The sequence below is a fragment of the Styela clava genome, chromosome 1 (assembly GCF_964204865.1).
Source record: "Styela clava chromosome 1, kaStyClav1.hap1.2, whole genome shotgun sequence".
Classification (NCBI taxonomy): domain Eukaryota; kingdom Metazoa; phylum Chordata; class Ascidiacea; order Stolidobranchia; family Styelidae; genus Styela; species Styela clava.
This window is the reverse complement of record NC_135250.1, coordinates 26,020,945-26,046,348: the sequence shown is the minus strand read 5'-3', so window position 1 is coordinate 26,046,348 and position 25,404 is coordinate 26,020,945. Positions and strand designations below refer to the sequence as shown.

Genomic DNA, 25,404 nt, shown 5'->3' with positions numbered 1-25,404 from the left:
AACCACAAAAGCGACATATATCGTAACCTGTTGGCACCGGCGCAACTAGTGGTGGGATTAAGGGAATAGATTAGCGCAACAAATGGGTAATGTGCATGGCAGTTGACGACTAGCTTCATATTTGGTGTTTCTAAAGTTAGTGTTAGGCTTATGTGTTGACATACATATAAATGAGGAACCGGTTGTGGGTGAATTCAGTACTAAAGAGAACCCGTTCATTGTCTCCCACCACTGGGTACAACTCTAACTGTGCCCAATGCCTATAAATCAACATTTATTGTATATTATTGAATTTAGATAACTCCCAGGTTGATTGAAAACCATGACCCAAGATGTGGGTCGAAAGGTCTGTAAACTCCATATCGTTATAACATGCATCTGTACAATCGAAGTTACCAATCCCATGTTCCGGTAATGATAAAATGTCTTTATCACATGGGCGTACAGTGTCAACTGAACTCTGCTTGATTTACTGTGCCTGATTTTCTTCATCACTGCACATCGTTCAACACTTTTCATTGTTAACATGTGGGTGGCTAGCACATCAGAATCCCGCAAAATATTATTAAGGACAAAAGCAATTATGCCTCGAATAATTCAATGGGAGGCCCTCGTCCCCCTAGGTTCTGATGAATTACAGTAATAATATTTGTTCCTTTAATAAAATTCCCTGTATTTAAAATTAGCTATTAAAACCAGCTTCGCCCTTCCACAGTAAAACTGCGCGATTATTTAGTTTTTGAATATAGTATATATATGATTGTTTTTTTACAAACATGAAAAATTAAATTTTACTTGGCTCCGTACCTGTTGGCAAATGATCCGGGACTATCGGTATCGCTACTGAAATATTCGCGGCAAAGACTTGGGAAAGTGCTCGAGCGACTGGGAACAAGTGCACGTTCCTTTGGTGTGCTAAACCGTCCTACGGTTACGCAGATGATTATGGGGGCGAAACCGCTGGCTGGTTACGGCTAGGGCTGGGCATTTTCGAATACCTGATGATTTCAGAATCGAATCGAACGTTTTTTTCGAGTCGAATCTCGAATACTTGGAAGGTATGAAATTGTATGTAACTTTCTTATTATTTTAGGTCCTCCAGACACCTAAATTATTGAAAACAAAGAATACATCATTGACAATAAAAAAACACGTTTTCATCAATAAATCAATACAGAAAAGAGTCATATGTCAGAGTTGTGTTGAAAAAATATGGCTTCAATGAAAAAAAAATTGAGAAATTTACCTCGACCATTGGCAGAAAGAGTAAAACAAGATGGCGGCGATTCGTAAGGCTACGGCACCCCAATATCAAGTCCATACATCACGGCAATAAAAGTAGTAGCCTTCTAGCGAAAAACACAGTCTTGGAAATTCTAAAGTAATTTTTTAAAACAAAAACCACAAGATAATAACAAAACTATCTGAATATTCATTTCTGTCCAAAATGACCATCATCTGTATTATTATCAATTGAACAAACTCGGGCCGCAACATGGGCGACTTAGCAAAATTAATAATCACCGGGAGGCGACAGAACTTCGTAAGAATCTATCTTCTATTCTAGCAAAGCGGAACTTCAAGCCGAGATTGGTCTGACTCAGAGCTTTGGATTGAGAGTTAAAACAAAGAAGTAGAATTAGCAGTTTGATATTAATTCCTATAGCAAAGCTAAGAAAGATTATTTGTGACACGTTGGGGTAGGGGAAGGTTGGGCACGCTGGGACATGGACGGACGGGTAGAGCGGCGCAAGCTATGGGGTGAAAGTGGTTTTGGGAGGTTGAAACTAAAATTTCATCATCCCAGTTTTTTCTTTTTTCTACTTTAGCCTTTCCAACATGACAAACCACCGTCAGATATTTTTCAGCTATAGTGCATTGTAAAATATTCATAACGTTGTCGAGTGGATGTCCCTTCCGAATTTCGCCGTGGGATGGTCTGAAAATATTTGTTTCCTATGGGGAACAATGGACCGGGGTTCAGTGGGACATGCCCTACAGGGCACAATTCGACAGTGTTTAATACAATAACTGCCTAGAGACCTAGAGATGCGGTATATTTTGTGTAATATTATGGTTTCTCTCGACCCATGGCCCAATATGGAATATATTCGAGAATCAATAATATTTCCAGATTTAGATTCGAGGAAGGAAATAATCAAATTTGTTTGCGAATTTTTTTGTTAAAATATCTGAAGTATTTCAGTTAAACATTGATTTTAAAAATATTAAATCTGCAAATTTGAAGTCTCCCTGTTCTTTAGACGATTATGCTGATTAATTGCTTATTTTTAAGGGAATACTTCGTTGAATTTCGACAGAATGACCCATTGTGCCCCAGGGTCTGTCCGAATGTGCCCCACAAGTGGGGTACAGTGGGACACTTGACAGACGTTTTTCAAAGCATTTTGGTAGTAAAATGTGTGTCGCAAGAAAATTTCTTAGTCGCTGAATAAAAACTACATTTACCCCTCTATGCATTAGTCCCGCAAACTTAGGTGAATATGCAGAATTAACGGCTCGAAATATGCAAAAGAAAAAAAGTGTCCCAACCTTCCCCTATGACACGGAAACATACGTGCAAGTTTAGTTTTGGCATATGGTTTAGGACCAAGTTTAGATGCCAGGAATTCGAACTATTTCTTGTGCCATCTTCACCCCGCACAAGTTTCTTTACAATAACCACTGCTACTACCATATTTTGAAGAACTGAGATCTTTTACTTTTTTGAACGAAAATACCTGGTACCATATCGTGGAAAGGGCACAGAAACATACAGTTATAGGTGAAATGCGCATGTGATTTCAGTAAATAAGTTAGGACTCTGGGATTTTCAATCCTTTTTGAACCGTGTAACATTTTTCTATCCTAGGGATGGGGGATTTCTAAAAAAGACCCGAAAGATCTATCAAATTCAAATCTAGGGCAATAATGAGTAAATAAAAGGTGATTATCTAAGATTGTCTGTAAGTAGCTTGCAAGTCCTATGTATGACATTTTAATATGATATGTGGGCTTACTTCGAGGCGCATCTTCTATTGTGTTAGAGATTGACGGAAGACAAACACACATATCTCCCACTACAGTTCTTAGTTTTTTGGCAATAAAATGTCGGATTTTCTTTATATGTCTTCTCAGTCAAGAAAAAACGCGTGGTACGTGTTGTGAACACCTGTTAAAAATTCCAATTTCAAACTTTTTCTGTTACTTACCCACAATTTAATTTATAATTGTAGTTTGTTTATAAGACGCTTGTTCGTGTCTTTTGCTCCGAACAAGACCTTGAATAAGCAGTAATTGATAACGTTGTTTTTGAAAGGACTGAAATCTTTGCGGTTCTACATTACCTACCCAATTGATTGTGAAAGTACGCCATATTGAAAATATTACTCAATCATTATTCAAGTCGCATTTGCGATGAGCTTTTCAATCATATGTTGGTAACCTGCAGCTCATCACTGATTTAGAATTAGTTAAATGCTATTTGCTATCATTGCAACATTTCTGAATTTGAAATTATCTTTTGCCAAGTATTTGCCACAGGTTACCAGTCGCCATATCGGTGGATTAAACTTGACAAAAGGTATTACAGTCAAATCTTTATATCATACAAAGTTTCTGAAACTCGTGGGATTTCCTGTTGTCGCTGAAATATCTCACCCATTAATGGGAATGAAGAACCAATGACCCGCGTTTGTGACATACCATATTTTTCTTTGGCCCGCCAAATCCCAAATCTTCGCTAAAATGTATTTTCGTTGATAATAAACTGCCATTACTCGCGACTTGTTTTTTTACAGTGGCTCATTTTCAGAAGTGCTTGAATAAAAGAGGGCGGTATAATATATTTGAAGTTAGGCGAGAACCTTACAGTTTATTCTGTTATTGCATGCATAACGATGGAACAGTATGGTGCTAGTTTTAAGTTTTATCGATACTGAAGCCGATCGAAAACTATATTCTCAGAGCGTTTGCGTAGCATTATAAACGTTTTTCGAATATTAATATACATGCGATTCCATGTTTCCGCGTATGAATTTATTAAATCGAGTATCAGAAATCGCCTCAACTATATGTGTAAACTCATGTGTAAATACCATCTTAAAATAAAACCAAGTTTTTCGTTGATTGAAAATCTAGTCTTTTTTCCACATAGTATTTTTTTTGACTCATCTATTGAATAAGGTTCGCCATCCATGCTTTATTGTCTATAACTGGAATTTTCTATTTTACGCAATGGTCAAAAATGTCACGTAACCGTGTATTTTTCATTCTATTGTAGCAATAGCCGCCGACCAAATCCTGACCAGTGGGTGTGAAATATTAACCGTTTTCAATATTTATTTAATTCCGCGATTCTTAAATGTGCATATGCATTCTTAACCTGTGCATATGAGTGAGTATGCGCAACTTTGTGATACTGAAAACAGATTCTCAGTATACTTTGTGAAAAAGTTTGTGAAGACAGAGAGGTCAAATCTTGCTCAGAAATGTCTATTAAGAATTAAAAGACGTTAGTCTCAGAGTAGACGAGTATTGTTTTGGCGTGATTCACTTTGAAGCAACACCTCAATCTGAACAATAAGACGAAATTTGATAAAAACCGTTTACAAAAGAGAATACAAATATGAGCATATAGGGTTACAGGCACCTAAACTCTGAGGGTAATAAAATATGTATTCTGGGACATGGATAAATGTTATTCGTGGCCCGTACAAACAATTTTTTCGTCCCCATTTGTCACGGCTCAATAGAGTAGACCAGTATTGTTTCGACGCGATTCACTTTGAAGCAACACCTCAATATGAACAATACGACGAAATTTTATAAATGCCGTGCACAAAAGAGAATACAAATAAAAGCATATAGGATTACACGCACTTAACACAATTATTTCGTTGTATAACTCTGAGGATAATAAAATATGTATCCTGGGATATGGATTAAATATTGTTTGTGGCCCGTACAAACAATTTATTCGCTCCCATTTTTCACGGCTTAACTTGCCCTCAGCTGAGGACGCTATTCAAATTACGATGGGACCAAACGGCAATTTTACTTAAACACGATGTGGCAAAATGAATAATTGTTGTTGCTGTTGTTGTCAGTCTCGTTTCAAATTGTTACCATGCATGATGTTCTGCGTTTAAAGTAATCATACCGCCTGTTGAAACACCCGCTATATTTTCACTAATATTTCGATAGAAAAATTTTGGCAATTGCGTTCGTGAAAACCTCATAGGATTAGGATTTACATATTTATCCCGGGGGAGAGGAAAGTCGATAAGACGGCTTATTCATATGGCGAACCACGGCCTCTCGTCCGGTTACCATTCCAAGTCGGGTATGGGATTAGTTATATTGTTTGTTTTCGGAAGCATGGACTTGGTTGTGGAGGGAGCCGTAAACGACCAGCGGTTACGTGAACCACCCAACGACGGCGAGGAGTCCAGCAATCCTCTCGCACATAACCACCCCTGCATGGGATTCGAACCTGCGAACCCATGAAGAGTAATTAGAGGTGCGGTGGCGAGCGTATTCCTAACGCTTAGCCCGAACGAAATGCCAAACTGCTCAGCTCCAAGCTGTGTTTATTTACCAAATGACGCTGCATTATGGTTTCGGCGTCATTGTACAACGTCTAAATTATCATAAACGGTGCGATGTTTTGGTTGTGTCCAATATGTAGCAATACATCTTTTTTTCACTATATATATTGTGATATGGAATTAGATGAAATCCACCCTTTTATAGTCCTTTTTACATAAGTCCAACTCATTCAATCCGCTATAAAACTCGACGTAAATTCCCCCTCAGATCGTGTACAATGTGCTTAAGATTAAGCTAGTTGGTTGCCGCCCAGAAAGGCAGAGAAATAATATAACTTCCACAAATTTGTGGCGCCCGAATGCTCAATTAAGATTAAGTAATTTTGTTGTTTGCGATCCAATTGGTCTGCATCGAGCCTCTGACGTCACAGCGTATTTTTTCGTTTTATGCTTTATTATATAATATCTGCGATGTTTTTATCAATTCTATTGGCTATTTATCTGCCATTTTTATCGTAAATTAATTTGTTAGATTTTCATTTTTGGTTCTTCCATTTCACTCGAGCTTTTATTCTGTTGTTCAAATCGAAACCAAAACTTTTGCTCCAGAAAATTTCTTAAAATTCTCGGTTTCTAATCTTTCGGTCCAATGTTAACTTAAGTATAATAAAATCTTTGTTCAAAATGTAAATCAACTTTTCTTGATAGCTTGATATGGAAAAAATTGTTGAAATGTAAAAAACAACTTTTTTCAGAAGACGAAAATATATCGATAGGTTAAATAGAAAATCCTTTATGTATTTGCTGCAAAAACAATTCACTTGACCTCAATAGCTTCAAAATGGATGGTACGTAACTTTTGGATACGAAGTTGATTTTTTTGTTTTAATGTCCTCCTTGTGTTGTTTTTTGTTAAGAAAGAAAAATTGTTTTTATTGGACCAATTAATTTCAAATCTTTCATTAGTTAAAAAGTTTTCTTAATTTTTTTTTTCCCTGAGTTCCGGGGACACGTTTTGTTACTCAAAATTTTGTTAGTTTTGTGAAAATTGTGCCAACGCTGACTACTTGCCTTTTCCGCTTCGCGGATTCAGTCAATCACTAGCAAAAAAAAACAGTAAAAAAAACCTGCTGTCATATAACCTTAAGTTTCACTATTTGCGTTCAGAGTAAGCGCGTTTGTTTGTTAATTGCTTGGTAAAATTTCTATTCAGGAGATACCTTCACCCATACTGTCGTTGACAAGGACAACAAGGTTGTATTCACCGGAATCCCGAATACGTGCACGAATCGGCACACATACAAATTAACTCTGACTGGTGAGGGTTTCGACGTAACTAACGAATTTGACGATCCTCAGAACATTGCTGTAGACTTGGATAATCTATTCATTGGAAGAACTTACTTTGTAAGAATAATTATTCTCCACGAGGATGGAAAAATTTGTCATAAATTCGAAAAGGAATTTACCCTGGGTAAGTCTCTTCTTATTTCTAAGTTCACAGAAATAAGATCGTTTTCATGTCGAACTAGACCGATTTCAGAAAAAAAGAAGAAGACTAGACCTGGTTTTTCCACATCAACTCAATTATTTGCTCGAGAATGTTGTTACTACTACTTTTATTGAGCCAACCTCGGAATGTGAGCTATCATGAAATTAAAATTTGAACTGAATTTTTTTTAGATCAGTGTGAAAACAAAATGTAGCTTGTTATTGTTAACCCCTGTCCTTATTCTTTCTTCGCAAGTTGCGGGAGGAGGGAAACATATTGGGGCGTTTGGCATTCGCGTTTTTACGAAATTCAATAGTTTTCCGAAATAAAACACAAATTGAACTTTAATCAACATTACCGCAAATCACGAAGATTTTGTTCAATTTGATTCGTTTTTCTTTTCATATGTGCAGGTGGCGAACGCGTTGCCAGAGACGTGAAATTGAAATTGGGGAAGATTCCGAATCGATGGATCGACGTCTCATTCGACCAGCCCTCATCAACGACTGGGCTACTTCGTTACAGCGTTCGTGCCATATGCAACGACGGGCCAAACAGAGAACAAACGACCGAAGAGTTGTCAACCACTATGAAATTTCTCAAATCAAAAACCGAGTATCAGATAACCGTGACAGCTGTGTACGAAGATCACGAGGAATGTCTCGCGAGCACCAGCAACTTCATTCAGACGCGAACACCAGGTGAGAAACTTTTGTATATTGGTAGAAGCGATTCATGCGAAACAATACGAAGAAACATCGGGCTTGCAAGCTTGAGCGAACAACAAATATTTGCCTAAAGTTGACACAAAAACATACAAAGAACAGGTAAAACGCCCAGAACTAACGTCACGAGTTACAATTGACGTTCAACGAGACGTGTCCAGGTTGCTACAGGGTATTGTTTGATATGAACAACGTCGTACATTTACTAAAGGATTACTCAATGAATAGCGCCTTTCATCGACAACTACCGTAATTCCACAGAATGGCGAAGAGAATAAAACGCTCTAGTAGTCCACAAACAACAACAATGAAGATATTATAAAATCTTCTAAATATGTTAAAATATCCGCAGCAAGATATTTCATTGATCCGGAACCTCACAAGAAATCCGGTCTCGTCGTAATTTCAATTTACAATGACTAAATATTTTATGTTTGTCAAAAAGCTTGCAATTTTTGTCCCTTTTGAAAATAGCCGCTCCACTAATAACAACTAATGCGTCGTGCGAGCATCGACGAAAACGAACTTTATAGCTAAGAAACGATACGTTTCTATTTCAGAATCAACTGGAGGGCATCACTTCTTTAATATCAATAGCGGTGCTGCAAATATCGACATGAGCAAATCGACTATTCAGCGTGAGTGATTCATATGATATAGGCTCTAATTCTATTTTTACTTATTCTTAACATTAGATGGGTTTCATTCACTAACAAACACATTCAAATTTCAAGGTAAAATTCAAATTCGATTACTGTAATTGAAACAATGTTTTGGCCACTAATAAATAATACCGCGTAGAGAGACCCATTGTGCTTGCTGTGTTTTATATTAGACTATATATTTATATATATGTGTGAAATATGAAATTATATAAAATGTACATTAAAATATAACTATATACCGTGCTTTCGAATTCAAAAAGATATTGTGAAATTAATATAGTTTCTATTCGTATATTTGCAGACAATGTACTTACAACTTCATTTGATCGATCACCAGACTTTGGTAAGATTATCTTGTGTGTGAGAGAGCGATATTGTGATGCCGTACATATGCAGTCAACGTAATATACATAAATGCGCAGCTAGCTAATGTCATATGTATATACAGCCAGCTCAGTATACATATTTCAGCAGTGATGTACACCCACAAATGGCCGCATTTACGTATTGGGCTGGCTGTATATGCATATGACATTGAAATTAGTACGTGCATCCCTTCAGTGACGCTACATACATATTGAGTTGGCTGGATATGCATATGAAATTTTCTTCGTATGTGCATCACTAAATGACTGCATATGTATATTGGGTGGGCCTATACGTATGGTTCCATTACATTTGAACCCACGTACATTTGAACCCATGACAATTGCACCTGTATGCTACTGCTATTGCTACCTATGGAATTTTTTTTGTTTCACGGATAGTTAAACCCATACTAACCCTAACCCATGGGTTTTAGCACCCGCATGTAGATTGAACCCGTGGATATACGCATGGGTTCAAATGTACATGGGTTCAAATGTACGGTCACCTATACGTATATATGAGTAGGGTTGGGATTTCGGGACCAGTTTAACCCGGTTTCGGGATATCCCGGGATTGAGCCGTATAATCCCGGGATTTTTCGAGATTAAGTAAAGATTGAAACAACTTGCATGACAATAAAATCGTCAACGTATTTATTTCATGTAATATCAGCGCAGATATAAAGCATCTATCAGTAATCAGTAGTTTATTTTTCACCCTACTGAAAATAGGCACAAACATACAAATTGCAATAAATTATAAATAGGTCCTATTTCAGGGTGAAGGAGACGCGGGAAACCAGTACCGGTTATCGAGCAGCGGCACCCATAAAATAGGTCTAACACTATATTAGTTAACACTATCTAACACTAAAGTCGAACTAAGTATATGTGAATTGGAAAAAATCTAGGTCAGAGTTTCCTAGCCTTTTTTATATCGCGGCACACTATTTAGCTCTTGCAATATTCGCGACACACCTATCACAAAACACGAACCTTTTCTACTCATAAATGCGATAGTCAAACGCGAACAAATGGTTAATAGTTATCGACATTACAACTGTTTTCTTACATTAATGTAAACGAGAGCGTCTTCGGAGCACCTCACATTATGGTAAAAGTTGCGCGGCGCACGGTAATACGTAGTCTTCAAACGCACCGCCGATCACGCGCTTCGATTTTGCTCCCCCGTTACGCCCTTATCATTATCACGCGTATTCTCACTTTTTCACAACCCAATTCATTTTTGTTACAATTCAATATGCTCTCCCATTGCCAGAATCATTCAATAGTGTTACTGTCGGCACTTGCGAGAGAAATGAAAGAGGCAAGCAAACTGTGTTTCATTACAACAATTAATTATTATCGCTAAAAACCCTAAATAGGTTTAAAGTTGTTATAAACAATTTTTACCGCAGGACGTAACGTTTCACGTTATGAATTTCGTGCAAGGCCCGAGCATAATTTGATAGCAAAGATCATAGCATTTACTATGTCGAAACACTTATTCGACTTTTCAGACCGGAGAAACTATCCGTGAAAGATAACCGTTTTTGTGTTCAAGGTATAAAATAATCGTCAATTCCACCATGCTTTCGTGAAGTAGTGCAATTTACTAAATTTATGGAGGTTTTATTAAGTTTCATTGCATCGTGTTTGGACTAACATGCGTTTCGCCAGATTACTGGCGTAATTACAGATCGAAGGGTGGGCAAAATAAGGTAGTATATTTTCATCCAATCGAATAATTTTAACGAATTGTCGAATATCGGATTGAGCACGGGATTTTATTACGATGGACTTTGATCTTTCTTGTCACCGTTTATAAATTAATTGTCCCAATTTTAAGCTAAAAATATATATTACCATTTCTGACGCCGAATATGTTTTGAAAGCCCGGCACCATTCGCTCAGATAAAAAGAAAGCTAATTCAACGTTCAGGGGAGCACAGTTATTCTCTGCTCGGAATTTTTGACAACACCATAAAGCAGGGGCGGACACCCGGGGGGGGCGAGGTGGGGCGGTCGCCCCCCCCCAATAATTTCGCAAAAAAATTTAATACATGTTGTTTCCGCCCTACAAAATTATCATTTCCGAAAAGTGCGATAGTCAAGCGCCATTAAACGGTTAATAGTTACCGATATTATAACTGTTTTCTTACAATAATGCGCCTTCGGAGCACCTCACATTTTCGTGAAACATGCGCGCCCGCACGGGTAATACTCCGTCTTCAAACGCACCGCCGATCACGCGCCACGGTTTTGCACAACTAACTCATTTTTGTACAATTTAATATGATTTTCTCATTGTCAAAATCTTTCAATAGTGTTATTGTTGGCACTTGCGAAAGAAATGAAAGAGGCAAACTGTGTTTCATTACAACAATTAATTATTATCGCTGAAAAATTAACTAGATCTAAAGTTGTTTTAAACAATTTTCACCGCTGGACGTATCTTTTCACGTTATGGATTTCGTGCAAGGCCCAGCATAATTTGCGGGCAAAGATCAAAGCATTTACTTTGTCGAAAAGTTGAAAAGCGGCAATATAAAATACTAAAAATAAAACTGTGAACAATATAAGTTTTGAGGCCCGCGACAGTCTAAAAACGCTTTTCTAGGCATCGAAAATCGCAAAATTCCGTGTGCCAACGGCACAAATCATGTTTGCTTGACCTTTAAAAATATTTCGTTACTAAAATCGAAACACGGTCAATTGTGAGCGGGATTTGCCTTTTTATCCATTACTTTAAAATTGACGTCGAAAATTTTCGTGTTAACATTAAACAAAGCTGAGAACGCGACTTTTCCACGGTTTGTGATGATATAAAAGATAATTAAAGTATATTCGATCACTTTTTGTATTTATTTATGTATTTTTATGGTACTGAAATAACTTTTACTACGTGAGAATTGACAGAAAATTTACGGATTTTTCGAAAGGTTTTTTCCGTCGTGTTTTAGAGTGGCCCTTGTTTTGTCGACTCAACCGCAGTTTAAATTGAAGACAATTAAATTAATGAATCAAGACATTTTGAATATGCCCGTATCGGTCTTTGATTGATTACTTTGCACAAGTGAAAAATCATTTTTCGTTGATGAAGTCGGCTCTATTAACAAGTGGCGTAATCGCGGCGACTGTTCCGCGTGGATTTCGAGGCGGTGTATTTGTATTTTTGATTTACTAGTATACCTTATAATTATTTTCATTGTATGAATTAAAATTGTACTATATCGGATTTTATATCAGATATCGAGATTTTTGTAACGACGAAAACGAGTTCGGAAGATTGCAAAAATACGTATCAAAATTAAATACATCAGGCAGCTTATCTCATATTTTTATGTCCACATATCGCCGTGGTACTTTAAGTTTAGTAATATTTTTATTTTGACGTAAGAAGTCGCAACCGCGAGTTAGGTTGCACACAATTTAATATATAAGGACATTTTAGAATCGCGTGGCTGTCATGGATCGACAGAAAAATCATTATACGCTCAAATAGGCGGCTCTTTTATTGAGCGCGTAATCGCGGTGCTTGTTGCAGACAGCAGTGGGAAGTTCCGACTTTGACCCCGCCTTTTTTTTTTAAATCCTGGCTGCGCGCCTGAACTTGTGCCTGTTTATTTTCGTATTAAATTATAAATAAAAACCCTGCAAAGTCATTGCGTGAATCCTGAATGTTATTTCGAGTTCAAATGATGATTTAATAAATCGGCAATAATGGCAATTCTACTATAGTCAAATGATAATTCCATGGTAAAATTTAGGAAAAAAATTCGCAGAATAGCTTGTTACTTTGTTTTGCATTTCTAATTTCACGAAACGGCGTTAGTGCGCTTTATGCAGAACTAGGAATTGAAACAATAACCTAATACGACTCCTCAAATTTGTTATTTTCTGTATGTTAGCAAGAGCCGTGGGCTAATTCTCGCGGAATTCAAGAAATTGGTTCAGTGACGCGCAAGTTTCGTGTCCGAGCAAAGCAGCCTAGGTAATCGATATATGAGTAGCAAACTGACATGCTAATACTTGAGAATGACATCGACAGGTTATTGTTACGTGACGATACACGGCGCGGTGTTTTTCGGTAGGCGATCCAAGTTCGCCCCCCCAAAATTATGGAAAGTGTCCGCCCCTGCATAAAGGTATTGCAAACCACTCATGAACCAATCTATACTAATTGCTGAGCGAAACAATAATGTATACACAAAAATGGAATTGGCCTGAACACAAATGCTGCAGAAAACTACCGCTGGCCGTGTTTTTATAGCGTCTTCCAGAGTGGGGGCAGGGCCGGTCGATAAATTCTAACGAAAGTTTGAAGCAAAAGAGAAGACATACAGTCCAAAAAATATCGAAATCGTAGACCTGTATATAATAAACACACAAATTGCCAACGATTTTTCTGCTACAAAAAAAGGTTTCTAATTATTCGCAGTGTAGCGTAATCAAAATGACTCTCACGCTAAAAATTCTTTCTCCGATAAAATACACAACAGCAAGTAAATGCAAAACTATTTCGATGTAAAATCTAGATTTTCTATATTCTTGCATTTTAATATATACATGGAAATTCAAAGTTTCAAAATAGTTTTTAAAGAAATAGGTAAACGAAAGTGTCAAGGGACAACTCTATATTGACATTTATTTACATTCATTGCGCCTTTAAATTATAATTGAAGTTTTGAATTGAGCCATGAAAAACGGTTGACATTTCCATTAATATTTTCAACCATCGTGCTATACATACTGGTCACGTTACAAAGTATTGCAGATTGAACAACATACATGTGATATCTTAGAATTAGTCCGTTCCGGGCACAAGTTGCACTAGTGCAACATCCGGTAAATCCCCCCAGGGAGTCGGAGTGTCGAAAATTTTTAAAAATTTATCTTATATAACCTAAAAGTATTGCTTTCACTAAATATCATGTTTTTCCCACTGCCAAAAGATGAAGGGGCCCGGAGAGGGTTAATGTGGATGAGAATATCTCTGTAATAATATTTTTTGACACTTCCTTTCTGTTTTTACCCCATAAAGGACTTTGGCTCATTCCGTTTCTAACAACTTCTGAATTTTTTTGTATGGGATGCAGGGTAAAACAAGGTGACTTAGGCCTAAGCTGCACTAAACAAATTCTTAGGGATGTAAGTTTCGGACATTTTATTTCTGATATCCATAATATTTGAACTTAGGCCTATTCTGTTTTTAGTTCGAAGCTCAGCAAAAATATTTTATTGAGAAATTTAGGAATTCAAGAATACCATCTTGAGCATGGCTCAAAACCCCAAAATATGAAAAAAAGTGAAATTTCAAAAAATCTGACTTTGGCCCCTTCCGTTCTCTTCCAGCGAGCTGTATATGCATATTGGTCTCTCCCTCTGTATATATATATATATATGAATTGCTGTATATGCATTTTGGCCATTTATTTATATCAAGTTACCAACCTCATTCTATGTATTGGGGCCATCACCAAACATTGTATCAATCTAATCTGTTGTTAAAAATAGACCTACATTTGTTGACTTTTTGTGTGATCCTGCTAATTATGCTCCATCCCACGCTATTTCATTTACACATATAAATATGTTTCCCGAGTCAAATATTACTATCTTACTTTTACTAAGGTGACTTGATGAAAAGTTGTTTCCCCCAGAAATTAGTGCGTTTGCACTCTTTTTTTTATTTTATTTTCCCCTTTTTTTCCTATAAAGGTACCGTGGAAAATTTGCAAGAATCTTTCAAAACTGACAATAACAATTTCGTGAAGTTATTCCTTCGATGGAATCAACCGTCGTTTTCTGGCCATCAACAAGATTATTTCATCAATACCTTCCAAGTAGAAGTCTTTGAAGAAGGTGGTGGAAAATATGGGAATACTGAAGATGTGACATTCAATCCAGAAGACCAACTTCACCAATATGAATGCGGTCCGTTGATAGTAATTGGAAATAAACCTTACATAACTCGAGTCAAAACATTCTATGAAAATGTTGATACCGCCTTGAAAAACGTCTCACGGGAAGCGATCAAAACGGTGAAATCAGGTAAATCATTTGCCTCTTCCATGCCCTAATTCTAAAATACACTTTTTCCTATGAATTTGATCCAGGCGGTACTAGGCCTATACAAAACATAACCATGAAGGGAAAAACTAGTTCAATCACATTTTGCCCTGGTTGTATTAACAAAGACTAAAATTTGACTACTAGACCTGAAAACAAACTCACATATGAGAGCACCAATGGGAGACACCCTGATTCCGACAATATCTGCTTCCAGAAGTAGCCAGCTTCCAGTTTCCATGCCATCATTATCAAATGTACAAGATCAAAAAGGTAATTGGGTATATTACTTAAAACGCAACACCCAATAGGAAGATTTTTTCAAGTGTGCAGTGGCGTATTTCATGGACAGTGCATTGAAAAATTAAAACATTCTAATGTCATATTTTGTATTTTGTGCAACTGGAAAATCCGCCATGACATTATGTCGACTATCCGCAAAATCTTATTTGGAAAATTCCAAAATATAAATTCTCCTAAAATATCAAATCAAAGCTGTAATAAAACGACATGGCAACAGAATATGTTATGTCATAATAATGTTTTTTAATGTGAGGAGGTATATCCCTATAACCCAAAGCCTCCCCCCTCTGTACACTTGTGCAAGTATGAAATGTTATTTTATCACTGATATGAATTGCATTATCAATATCAATGACTTTAATTTAGAAAATTCTAAGTACCGAAAATATTTCCAACTCGTTTATTGTTTGATTGTCTAAATCAAAAGTCAGTTTTGGGCCATTAAGAAGAACATCACAATAGACATTTTGATTGCGAGTCTGTTTATGAGATAATGAACACTTGAATATAATTTTTCGATTCAAAGCTGACAACATTAACTATATATAGAAAATACAACATTTGGGGCAAAAAAACGAGACCTGAAAACACACATCAAACGAAAGACATCACCAAATCAGACTCTAGGGGCTGCGTCTTCTACTACACTTAACCCAAATCTTAGACAAGATAAATTTCCCACAGATGAGTCGAGACTATACTTAAGTTTTGCTCCAATCCTTGTACATTAGAAAAAATGCACAATAATAATATTAAAACATTATTAGAAACTTATTACAATCTCTTTAATACTGATTGGATAAAATTGCAACAAAAGGGATGGAAACCTATTTTATAGCAGAGTATGCATGCTACTGAGATATCATCAATATGTATTGCAGCTGCTCAAGAAAATGTGAGATCGAAATGGACTCAAGGGAAGAGAATCAAGAGAGGGTACTTTGCCGATTATTTCATTGCTTCTTCTCAGCAGATTACTGAGGCGGTGGAGATGGAAATGACTATTAAACAGGCCGATCCTTCGGTTGGTATCAAACACTTAATACAAATTTGTTTTAATGAGGCATTGTTTTAATGGTTGACTATAATATCTGACTTGGATTCGGAAATTGTGTTCTCCACACATGCTTTTCTCCTGGATGAACATGAAAATTTTCTCTCTTTTTCCTCATTATGACGAAAATATAAAATTGGTAAATGACAAATATATTGAAAAGGTTTCTTTAGCGCCATCTCAAAAAGAATTTGACAATATAATACTTTTCAGGTTATTGAAGAACTGGCCAATCGCATGCAAACTTTGGTTTCTTTGGATCATGAGAGGCTATTGAAGTATATTGAGTATATCCCGGATCCACCAAACTACTCAATTTATATGGAGCGTTTGGATCCAAGCATTTGGGTATAACAATCCATCAAATTTAACAAAATCATGATCAGAATTATGATCTTTAAACTGTCGCGAATAGTAGTGTGATTTGCCATTGTTTCATTCAAGCATTCGAATCTATGATTGCTAATGCCATGACTTTTTGCTATATTGCCACATGATTGACATCAACAGATGCTTTTTTTGGATGTATATTGTACAGGGTGTCTCAAAAGTAAGTATACATTCTTAATTTTGATTTGCTTTTCAGCTCCTCATCATAGAGTGTTAATTTCTTCAGAACGTTTGAAGTATGGATAAGTAGTAAAATTTAGGTATTGTTTGCCTTTGGAATTAATTTGGCTCCTACACAACGAAAAAATTTATGCAATCTATTGTAAAATTTATGGAAACTGGATCTGCAGTTGATGCACAAAGATCAGGAAGACCAAGGAGCGGACGCTCTGAGGAAAACAATAATTCCAAATTCTCTGTTAAAGAGGCGCTGACTGCCGCTGAGTTTGCCTTACTACTTATCCATACTAAGTTTTCTGAAGAATTGAACACTCTATGACCTGAAAAGCAAATCAAAATTTAAAGTGTATACTTACTTTTGAGACACCCTGTATATGACATGTATATTTTTGTATATTTTTCTGACTCTAAATTTGTCTGGAGAAAAATGGACCATTCAATTTTCTGATAACATGGAAAAGAGGGAGATCGGGTGCCATCATTCGACAAATACCAAAATCAAACACAATATATGCTTGATACGTACCTATGTTCAAAATTTTGCTTGCTTTTCAGCTTTCGCTTGAAAAATACATTAGAGAAAAGAAACAAGGTATAACAGAAAACGATGCAGCTACCTTCACACTTCAAATACTTGAGGGGATTGAGTTTCTGCACAGCAAAATGTTAATACATGGAGATTTAAAGTGTTCTAATATTTTATTCAAAAAATTTTTTGGAATTAAGATAGGTAGGTATTTAAAAATACTTGCGAGATTAAAAATAAAAAGAATTTTGATATTGTTCACGCACTACCAAAAATAAGTTACTTTAACCAAGATTCTGATCTGCGATACTTGATCCAATTTGGATCAAAGATGGTATCGGAATCTTCCATTCACTTTGTCTGGCTTATATTTTGTCAAATATTCTTTAAAGGTGAATTTGCTCTTGGAAGAATACTTGAAGAAAAGCTGACATATTCATCTTCTTCAGATGGTGGGAAATTACAACAATTCAATAAACACTAATAAAACACACTGAGCAAATCATGTAACATCAAATTAGAAAAATATAAATATAGCATGCAATGAAAAATTGTTAGAATTTCCCATCTTCCATTGGCATGGAACATGGATTCTTGTAACGCTCAGAAACAAATTACCATAGTGGAACTACTATCTCAAGAAAGATAAAACAGAAATTTCGGCGCTCTGGAAGTATGCCCACCAAGATGACGCACAACCTGAACCCTAACCTGGTACACATACTATGTTCAAGTTGTGCGCCATCTTGGTGCACATATCGTACTTCAGGAGCACCCAAATTTCACGCATTAAATTTTTACGCGTTTTCAGATTAGTTATTGGCACATGGTCTAGGTATTAGTGCATGTATGCATTGCATACTATGTTGATATTAAATTAGATGAAGTTTTTTTCAAGAAAATTGGTAAATCAAAAAGGTGAAATCCCCTAGCTGAGATTCAAAAAACGTCACTCATTTCTGTGCTTATTTTGCGTTTGTAAATCTACATTATGGCCAAACATCAATTTTTATTTATTGCATTGTAGAAAAATTCATTCAATGGAGCCCAGAGGAAATTTCAGGGCATGGATCTTTTGCAATGGACAAAAGTAATGATGTTTGGTGAGCAAAGCACTTTCAATTTTTAACACATTGCCCAAATTTGTACTGTTATTAGAAAAGAAAATTTGAATATTTCTGATTCACTTTTGATATATTAGACAAAAACTAACGGCAAAAATGTTTCAAACATTTCCTATTTTTTTTAAATACAATCATAGGGGTGTAGGATGCACAGTATATGAAATGCTTACTGGTAAACCACCTCTATACGATAAGGAATGGACACAAAGAAGACTTTTTACGGCAACAATGCTAATTCCGCCCATTCCAAAAGCAAGCAAGCAACTAAGAGTAAGTAGTTACAGTTTACATTGTAAGCAATGTTTGGCTTCATTTTATGAGACAGATGTTCTCAAGCGTTCATACAGGATATGATGACTTCCGATCTAAATAATTAATGTTCAAATTGACATTTATTTGTATAAAATACATGGTAATCATGTGCAAATGAACTGGCTGGCATTATATGAGATCCACATTTAATATTATTTTATTAAAAATTGGAAAAATTAATTCAAAAGAATTCAACTTGAACATGGCTTGGTTCATGTCATGAGTCATGAAGCTTTATACCCAAATATTAATGAGCTCAAAATTTTCTGAAGATGACTGCATTGCAAATAGCAGATGTTATCGATCCTGTATGCTGAGAACTCAATGCTAAAAATGCTGGAAGATTACGTTTTTTTATAATATCTAGTTATTTAATATTTCATTGATTTATACAGGAGTTTCTCGCAAAATCAATGAATTGGAAAAAAAATAGAGTTCCTATTTCAGAACTGAAAAATCTACAATGGATTACTAAAGTCGAAAGTATAATCAATCTTGCATATCTTAAATTGTCATATTTATACCTTTCAACACAGTGTTATTTGTTTCATTACAGAAAATCCTGTCGAAATTGATAGCCGTGATGAGCATAATGGTAAATATTAGTAGTACTAGTTGCTTGTTGTGTATATAAATCAAGAGGAGAATGTTCAAATATATCAACAAGAAGAAAATGAACAATTTACAATTAATATATGGCAAAAATTATATTTCTTAATATTATCTCTTTTCATGTTTATCGATGGTTTCCATTCTGTGTGTAAATGAGCAAATAATGCCACAATTTAGTATTGAGCTTAACATGTACATAATTATATGTCTCAAAATGTGTATATGAATTTTATAGACTTCTGTACTAATTCTTACATCGTTCTCTAACTACCAAAAACCTTGAAATTGTTGCCATAGAGTATTTATACAATACGAAGTACAAAGACAGAATTGGCCGTGGAACATTCGCCGATGTTTGGAAAGTTTCAACACATAATGGGAAGCTATTTGCAATAAAAGAAATCTTAGTTAAACAGGTAAAGAAGTTTTTTATATTTGTGTGAAAGAAATCAATTGTTTGCTTTTAAAATAATTTCCAGGCACATTAAGTTGTGATCTTATATTTAATCAAAACTTTGGTTCCATTGTTTTTCACTAAAATATGTTAGAACCATACGTTATCCAAATTATGGTAACAGAGCAAGTTTCAAGAATAAAATTCTTATTAGGCGAAATTGGACAGATTGGAAGAAAAGGAAAAAAGAGAATTCAATTTTGCTCTCAAGAAACTATGTCACAAACATCTGATTGAGTTCTATGGTTGCAAAATAGAAGAGCGTGATGAAGGACGAACCTACATATTGGCAATGGAACTAATGATGGTATAGTTCGATTTTTGTTTCTTTTGCCATAGGCTGATTTTGGAAACCGTTGGTCAGTCCAAGCTCCATCTGAATTCTGTCTCCCTCAATAGTGATAAATATTGAAAATCTTATCGTAAATGCATGCTGTAACTTTGAAACTTTTAGTTAAATATTCTGTTCAAATTTTAATGTATCGATGTCTGAAACTGGCCAGAAAAAGTTGATAAAAATCTTTAGCATACATTTATCAATCTGTTCAAAAGACAATTACAAGAATCTCTGTTGTCACATCTCGGTTCGAGAATATGCCCAGCACAGGTTAGAAAGTGTACAGTAAGAACTTACTCTATATGTGGTATGACACACATCCAACTTTGCACAGCTCTCAGACTAATAAGAAGACCTTGATAAGCATTTTCACTCATTGCGGCACTATTTTTTTATGAGGTCACAATCATTTTATTGAACAATGTAATCATCTGTTACAATCAATTTCATTTACTATTTTCCATGTATGTTTATTGTTATCTACTGATAACATATAGCCTTCACTAAAGCATTTACAATCTATAGAAAAACTTTTCTCTACCAAAATTTTCTTAATAAGCCCACTTATTACCCGGTTAGAACGTCAAAATTTCTTCATTAGTTTTTGCACAAATATTAGTCATTTCCAAAAAAGTGCGCACACACCAAAATTTCTGCGCACACATACTACAAAAATTAGAGGGAACATTGGTCACCAGCATATATTCATGACATAATATTTCGCAGAATAGAGAATAGATTCAATATGACATCAAAACAACTTCAAGATGTTCGTTCATACATCTCAAGCATTTTCAAGTTCATGCATCTGAAAATTGGCTAACTAATTCGACATGGACTGGTAACTGGGCGAGAGGCTGTAGTTAGGGCTGGGCTTTTTCAAGTACCGGTACCTGATGATTTCAGAATCGAATCACATAATTTTATCGAATTGAATCTCAAATATTTGGCAGTCAATGGGAGATATGTAGTTGTATGTGACTTTTTTCATTGTAATTGGTCTTGTAAACAAATGAATTACTGAAAACATAGAATACATTACTGAGACAGATTTCTGAGCGTTCACACACAATCAAAAACACTTATTTATCATTAACTCACAATAGACAATGATCATATGTAAGAATTATATTAAAAAAATACGGCTTCAACAAAAAAAAATTGGAGAATTAACCTTGACCGATGGCGAAAAGAAAAAACATAGCAGCGATTTGAAATTTTGCTCTGAACTGATTCGAATAATTTACTACTTGTTGATATTGCCTGGGTATCTAAATTTTGATTTAAGATTTTATTTTCTATATCCCCAGAAAACTCTCCTTGATGAAATTATAGAAGTGGGAGGGTTCAATGAATTTAAGACAAGAATGTGCGCTTGTGAGATAATGGAAGGACTTTCATTCTTACATGGCAAAGAATTCGTCCACCGAGACATTAGAGGAGACAACATACTTATAAGCTTTACTGGTGTGATCAAAATTGGTAATGAGAACTAACTTCTTAAAAAATGAAATTTAGAATGAATAAAGCTCAACAATAGCTACTTTAGTCGGTAAAGATTTATTATGATTAATGAAAATTGATATTATTTGAAGGCTATATAGGAATCGCATTTTACTGTGATATTGTGATAACAATTATCATAACGAATCACTCCCATATGAATCAGAAATATCACAATTAATATATCAATATATTCATTTGAAACAATATTTAAATGAGTTGACTTACTTGTATTTTTTATTCCATTATTTCAGCTGATTTTGGATTTATAAAAGACCTTCAGCTTGCAAGAACAGAAAACGCCACAAGAGATGGGATTGGTTAGATATAATTATTTTTTAGTTCTTATACCTACTGAATTGCTGCGTGTCGGAGTGATTTTAATCATCCGGTATAGTCATTTGACCCACATATTTTTTAATTCTAGGTGCTGTTAGGTGGATGAGCCCAGAAGCGGTGAAAGGTAACCAGCTTGTTACAGAGAAAACGGATGTATGGTAAGTCATTGGAATAGTTGCTTTAATACAGGGGTGGCCAACCTATGGCGCATGCGCCAAACGTGGCGCATTGCATGATTAGAGGTGGCGCATTGTATTTTTAACCCTTTTCATGCCAAAATTGTTAATTGCACTTGGCTTCTCCACGCCAAGCAGTTTTTTTGCGATTTACATGGTGACTTTTGATTGTACCTAAAATCTATTCTCCTTACTCCACGTCGCCGTAAAAGCTTTTAGACGGACTTTATGACATTCATTCTAGACTTTTAGCAAAAATTAGTAAAATTTACTATTTTTCAGAACTTCTGGAAAAATGGAAAATCGTCATTTATCAGCTTGAAACATGGATTTTCCCTTGCCCAGACTTCCCAAATATATCCCAATAACCATTGAACAGCCAGTTGAATTGCCCAAGCCAAAAAAATTTATTATAAATCAACGCACAACATGCTGAAAATGACCCCTAAATACCACTTTTTTCATCCAAACTTCAAATGACCGTTGTCGACAAAAGCGAAGCGTAAAATCGCTTGCTGTGACGCGAGTACTAATCTCGAAAAAGCCTGGAGTAAATGCACTGCTCCTCTCAGTAACAAACTTAACTCCAAGAATAAAAAAACTGGCGAAAGTAAAACAGCAGCAAAAGTCTCATAAAGGCGGTACTTAAATAAAATTGATCAGTTTTATTTATTATACTTCCTTGCTTAATTTCTATTCATGTGAAGTTGTAAATTGTAAAAACTACATATACGTGTGTATATATGTGTGTGTATTATAAATTTATATAATTTCAACAAGAAGCGGACATTAGGCGTGGGAATACAAGAGATTTACGGCGCATCTGAAACATTATGTTTAAAACGTGGCGCATGGTATGTGAAAGGTTGGCCACCCCTGCTTTAATAGAACAAAATCGTAGGGAGCCGGAAATTTTGGGGAGGGCCAGAATATTTTTCTGAGACACTTCAAACAGGGACAGGTGTGAGCGTACAAGTAGCTACTGATATTTAATGATAACCTCAAAGAGCCATCCACATAGTAGTGGATGCTGTAATGAGCCAAAAACGTCGGGTTATCAGTGAATCGGTCGCTAATGGACCAAAATAGGGTTGGAGAAGACGTTTGAGCTTCTGTTTAACTGACAATGCCCTATTGAAAATCGCTTTTCAAAAAATAACTTTTACAGTTTTAGAGGAGGGTGCCAAATTCTCATGGCCAAAATGTTTTCGAAGGACAACTTGTTTTCGGAATTTACAACCATGGATCTTCTGTGTCACTGCTGTAATTATGTTCATACTCACCTCGATCAAAAAATCACACAAACGCACTTTTTCTTCCATTTACAGGAGTCTCGGTTGTACCATCATTGAAATGTTGAAAGCAGAACCACCATTCGATAGAAAATTCACGGAATTGGACGTTAAGGAAATGATTCTGGGTGGTAAAATTGTCCAGTATATACCAACGGGCATATCAGAATCTTTGAAGGTGGGAAATAGCTACATAATAATGTACGAGAAGTGCTTTCATTTGATATTTTGGTTGGAAAAGCCAGATCTAAATTTTTGCTAATGTAGCTGTAACAGCCAGTAAAATAGGTTTAGAGCATTCCAAAGTATATGTTTCAATATAATTTTGTTTATGATTTCAGAAACTCCTGAACGATGTATTCAAACGAAAACCTGAAGAACGGCCAGCCGTCTATAAACTGCTGACTGAATACGAGTGGATGGGCGAAGAGCTGACCCCCAATGAATAAATTATGTTTTAATTTCCAAATCAAATTATCTACAACATGTTTAGCATCTTATACTATACTGGGGGCCGGATTTGCCTCAACATTCAATGTTGAACTGCCATTCATTAAGAAATGGTTTTTAAATTTTAAGAAATGTTTCAGAAGTTCAAACTGAATTAAAATATGTTTCAGTTTTTAATCAGGTTAATTATTCTTGTTCCAAACATATAAAATTCTATTCATCAGTTTTTTACTATTATTTGGACAATGCCCCCTAGCCCGACCCTGCCGAATAGAAAGTGGCATGCAAGAGGGTTGAAACACATATCCTGTGTGTAACTAAAATTTCGTTCTTCGTGCAAATGCCAAAACTAACTTATAACATCATCATGCATTTTAGTCATGTTAATATTATGATGTTACAATAAATTTGTAAAACGTGTATGATGTCACTGTGGGTACAGGCCTCATCTTTAATCGGCTAAATCCAGCCCTGATTATAATTGTAAGTGTGAGTGTTTGTTTGTATTTATTTGTAAATCTCAGTTGTGATATCTAACCATGGGTTTTTGCAGCATTTCGTGCAGCAGTTAATTGAAAGGTAAAACGCATATTGTGGTAATAGTTTTAAATATTTAGAAAAAAACCTAAAAATTACTCCTCACAAAATTCTACAAATCAGAATTTAGATCGATGGAAAAAAACCCGTTTTCAATTTGGAAGCAGATGTCAACCAGAAATATGTAGAATTGCAGATGAAAAAAAAACATGTTAATTCGTAATCAAGCCCAAATAACCAAAGCTAATTGGATAGATAATGGAAAGTCTAATTTACCAAATAATCGATTGCTCAATTCCTATACAATTTATTATAACTCATATTATTATTTAAGAATAGTCTCTAGGGCATATTTATGGTAGCACAAAAATATATAATTTTGACGTTGATTTCATGTATTTCGGGGATAGCATCGTCCTGAGTGCTATTTTGACCCTATCATTTTTCACCCTATGTCTTCAAAATTTTTAGCTTATAGTTTATGCCGCTTATGGATTCGTTGATCAACTGATTTGAGCTGATGTTAATAGAAATAGTTAGTAGAGTTGTTAGTAAAAAGCTGTTTTTAGTGATGTTACTGTATATATCTATTATGTATAATCGCTGCGATGATGATATCAGAAACAATAAAATAAGCTTGTGATTGCATTTTTCTTGTTGGGAAATGGACAGAGTACTATTTTGCTCTTTTAAATGAGGGTTACATTTTTAGACACAATTCAATCCGAACTTCCCCTGGACAAGCAGTTGTCCATAGATATATAAAGGCTGATATTCTTGAAAAGACCCGCTTGTCCAATTTATCACATGGATGAGGTGGTAGGCGGGATGTTAAATCTTCTACAAGTCCAACTCTCTCAAACGCTTAACCCCGGCTTCAGAAATATGTGCGCCACACATGACTTTTTTATAAGCAGCACTCAATCTGATTTTCGCAACATATA

At 35.5% G+C, this 25,404-nt stretch overlaps 1 protein-coding gene across 1 annotated transcript; it reads left to right on the top strand.

Moving 5' to 3' along the window:
- Positions 1-6,269: 6,269 nt before the first annotated feature.
- On the top strand, positions 6,270-25,116 carry LOC144422900 (uncharacterized). Its single transcript, XM_078112870.1, has 22 exons — positions 6,270-6,397; positions 6,763-7,023; positions 7,455-7,742; positions 8,327-8,404; positions 8,733-8,774; positions 14,521-14,853; positions 15,019-15,144; positions 16,056-16,198; positions 16,442-16,576; positions 17,354-17,528; positions 17,717-17,776; positions 18,352-18,427; positions 18,586-18,718; positions 19,156-19,243; positions 19,317-19,355; positions 19,670-19,788; positions 19,981-20,133; positions 21,474-21,645; positions 21,921-21,986; positions 22,094-22,163; positions 23,510-23,651; positions 23,815-25,116. The coding sequence occupies exons 1-22, from the start codon at positions 6,391-6,393 to the stop codon at positions 23,920-23,922; spliced, it is 2,814 nt and encodes a 937-aa protein (XP_077968996.1). The 5' UTR covers positions 6,270-6,390; the 3' UTR covers positions 23,923-25,116.
- The last annotated feature ends 288 nt before the right edge of the window (positions 25,117-25,404 follow it).

Excerpts from the sequence above, each read along its gene's own strand:
- LOC144422900 (XM_078112870.1), top strand. Across the intron at positions 15,145-16,055 it reads AAATGTACAAGATCAAAAAG|CTGCTCAAGAAAATGTGAGA; the intron begins GTAATTGGGTAT and ends TATGTATTGCAG. Across the intron at positions 18,719-19,155 it reads AAGCAAGCAAGCAACTAAGA|GAGTTTCTCGCAAAATCAAT; the intron begins GTAAGTAGTTAC and ends TGATTTATACAG.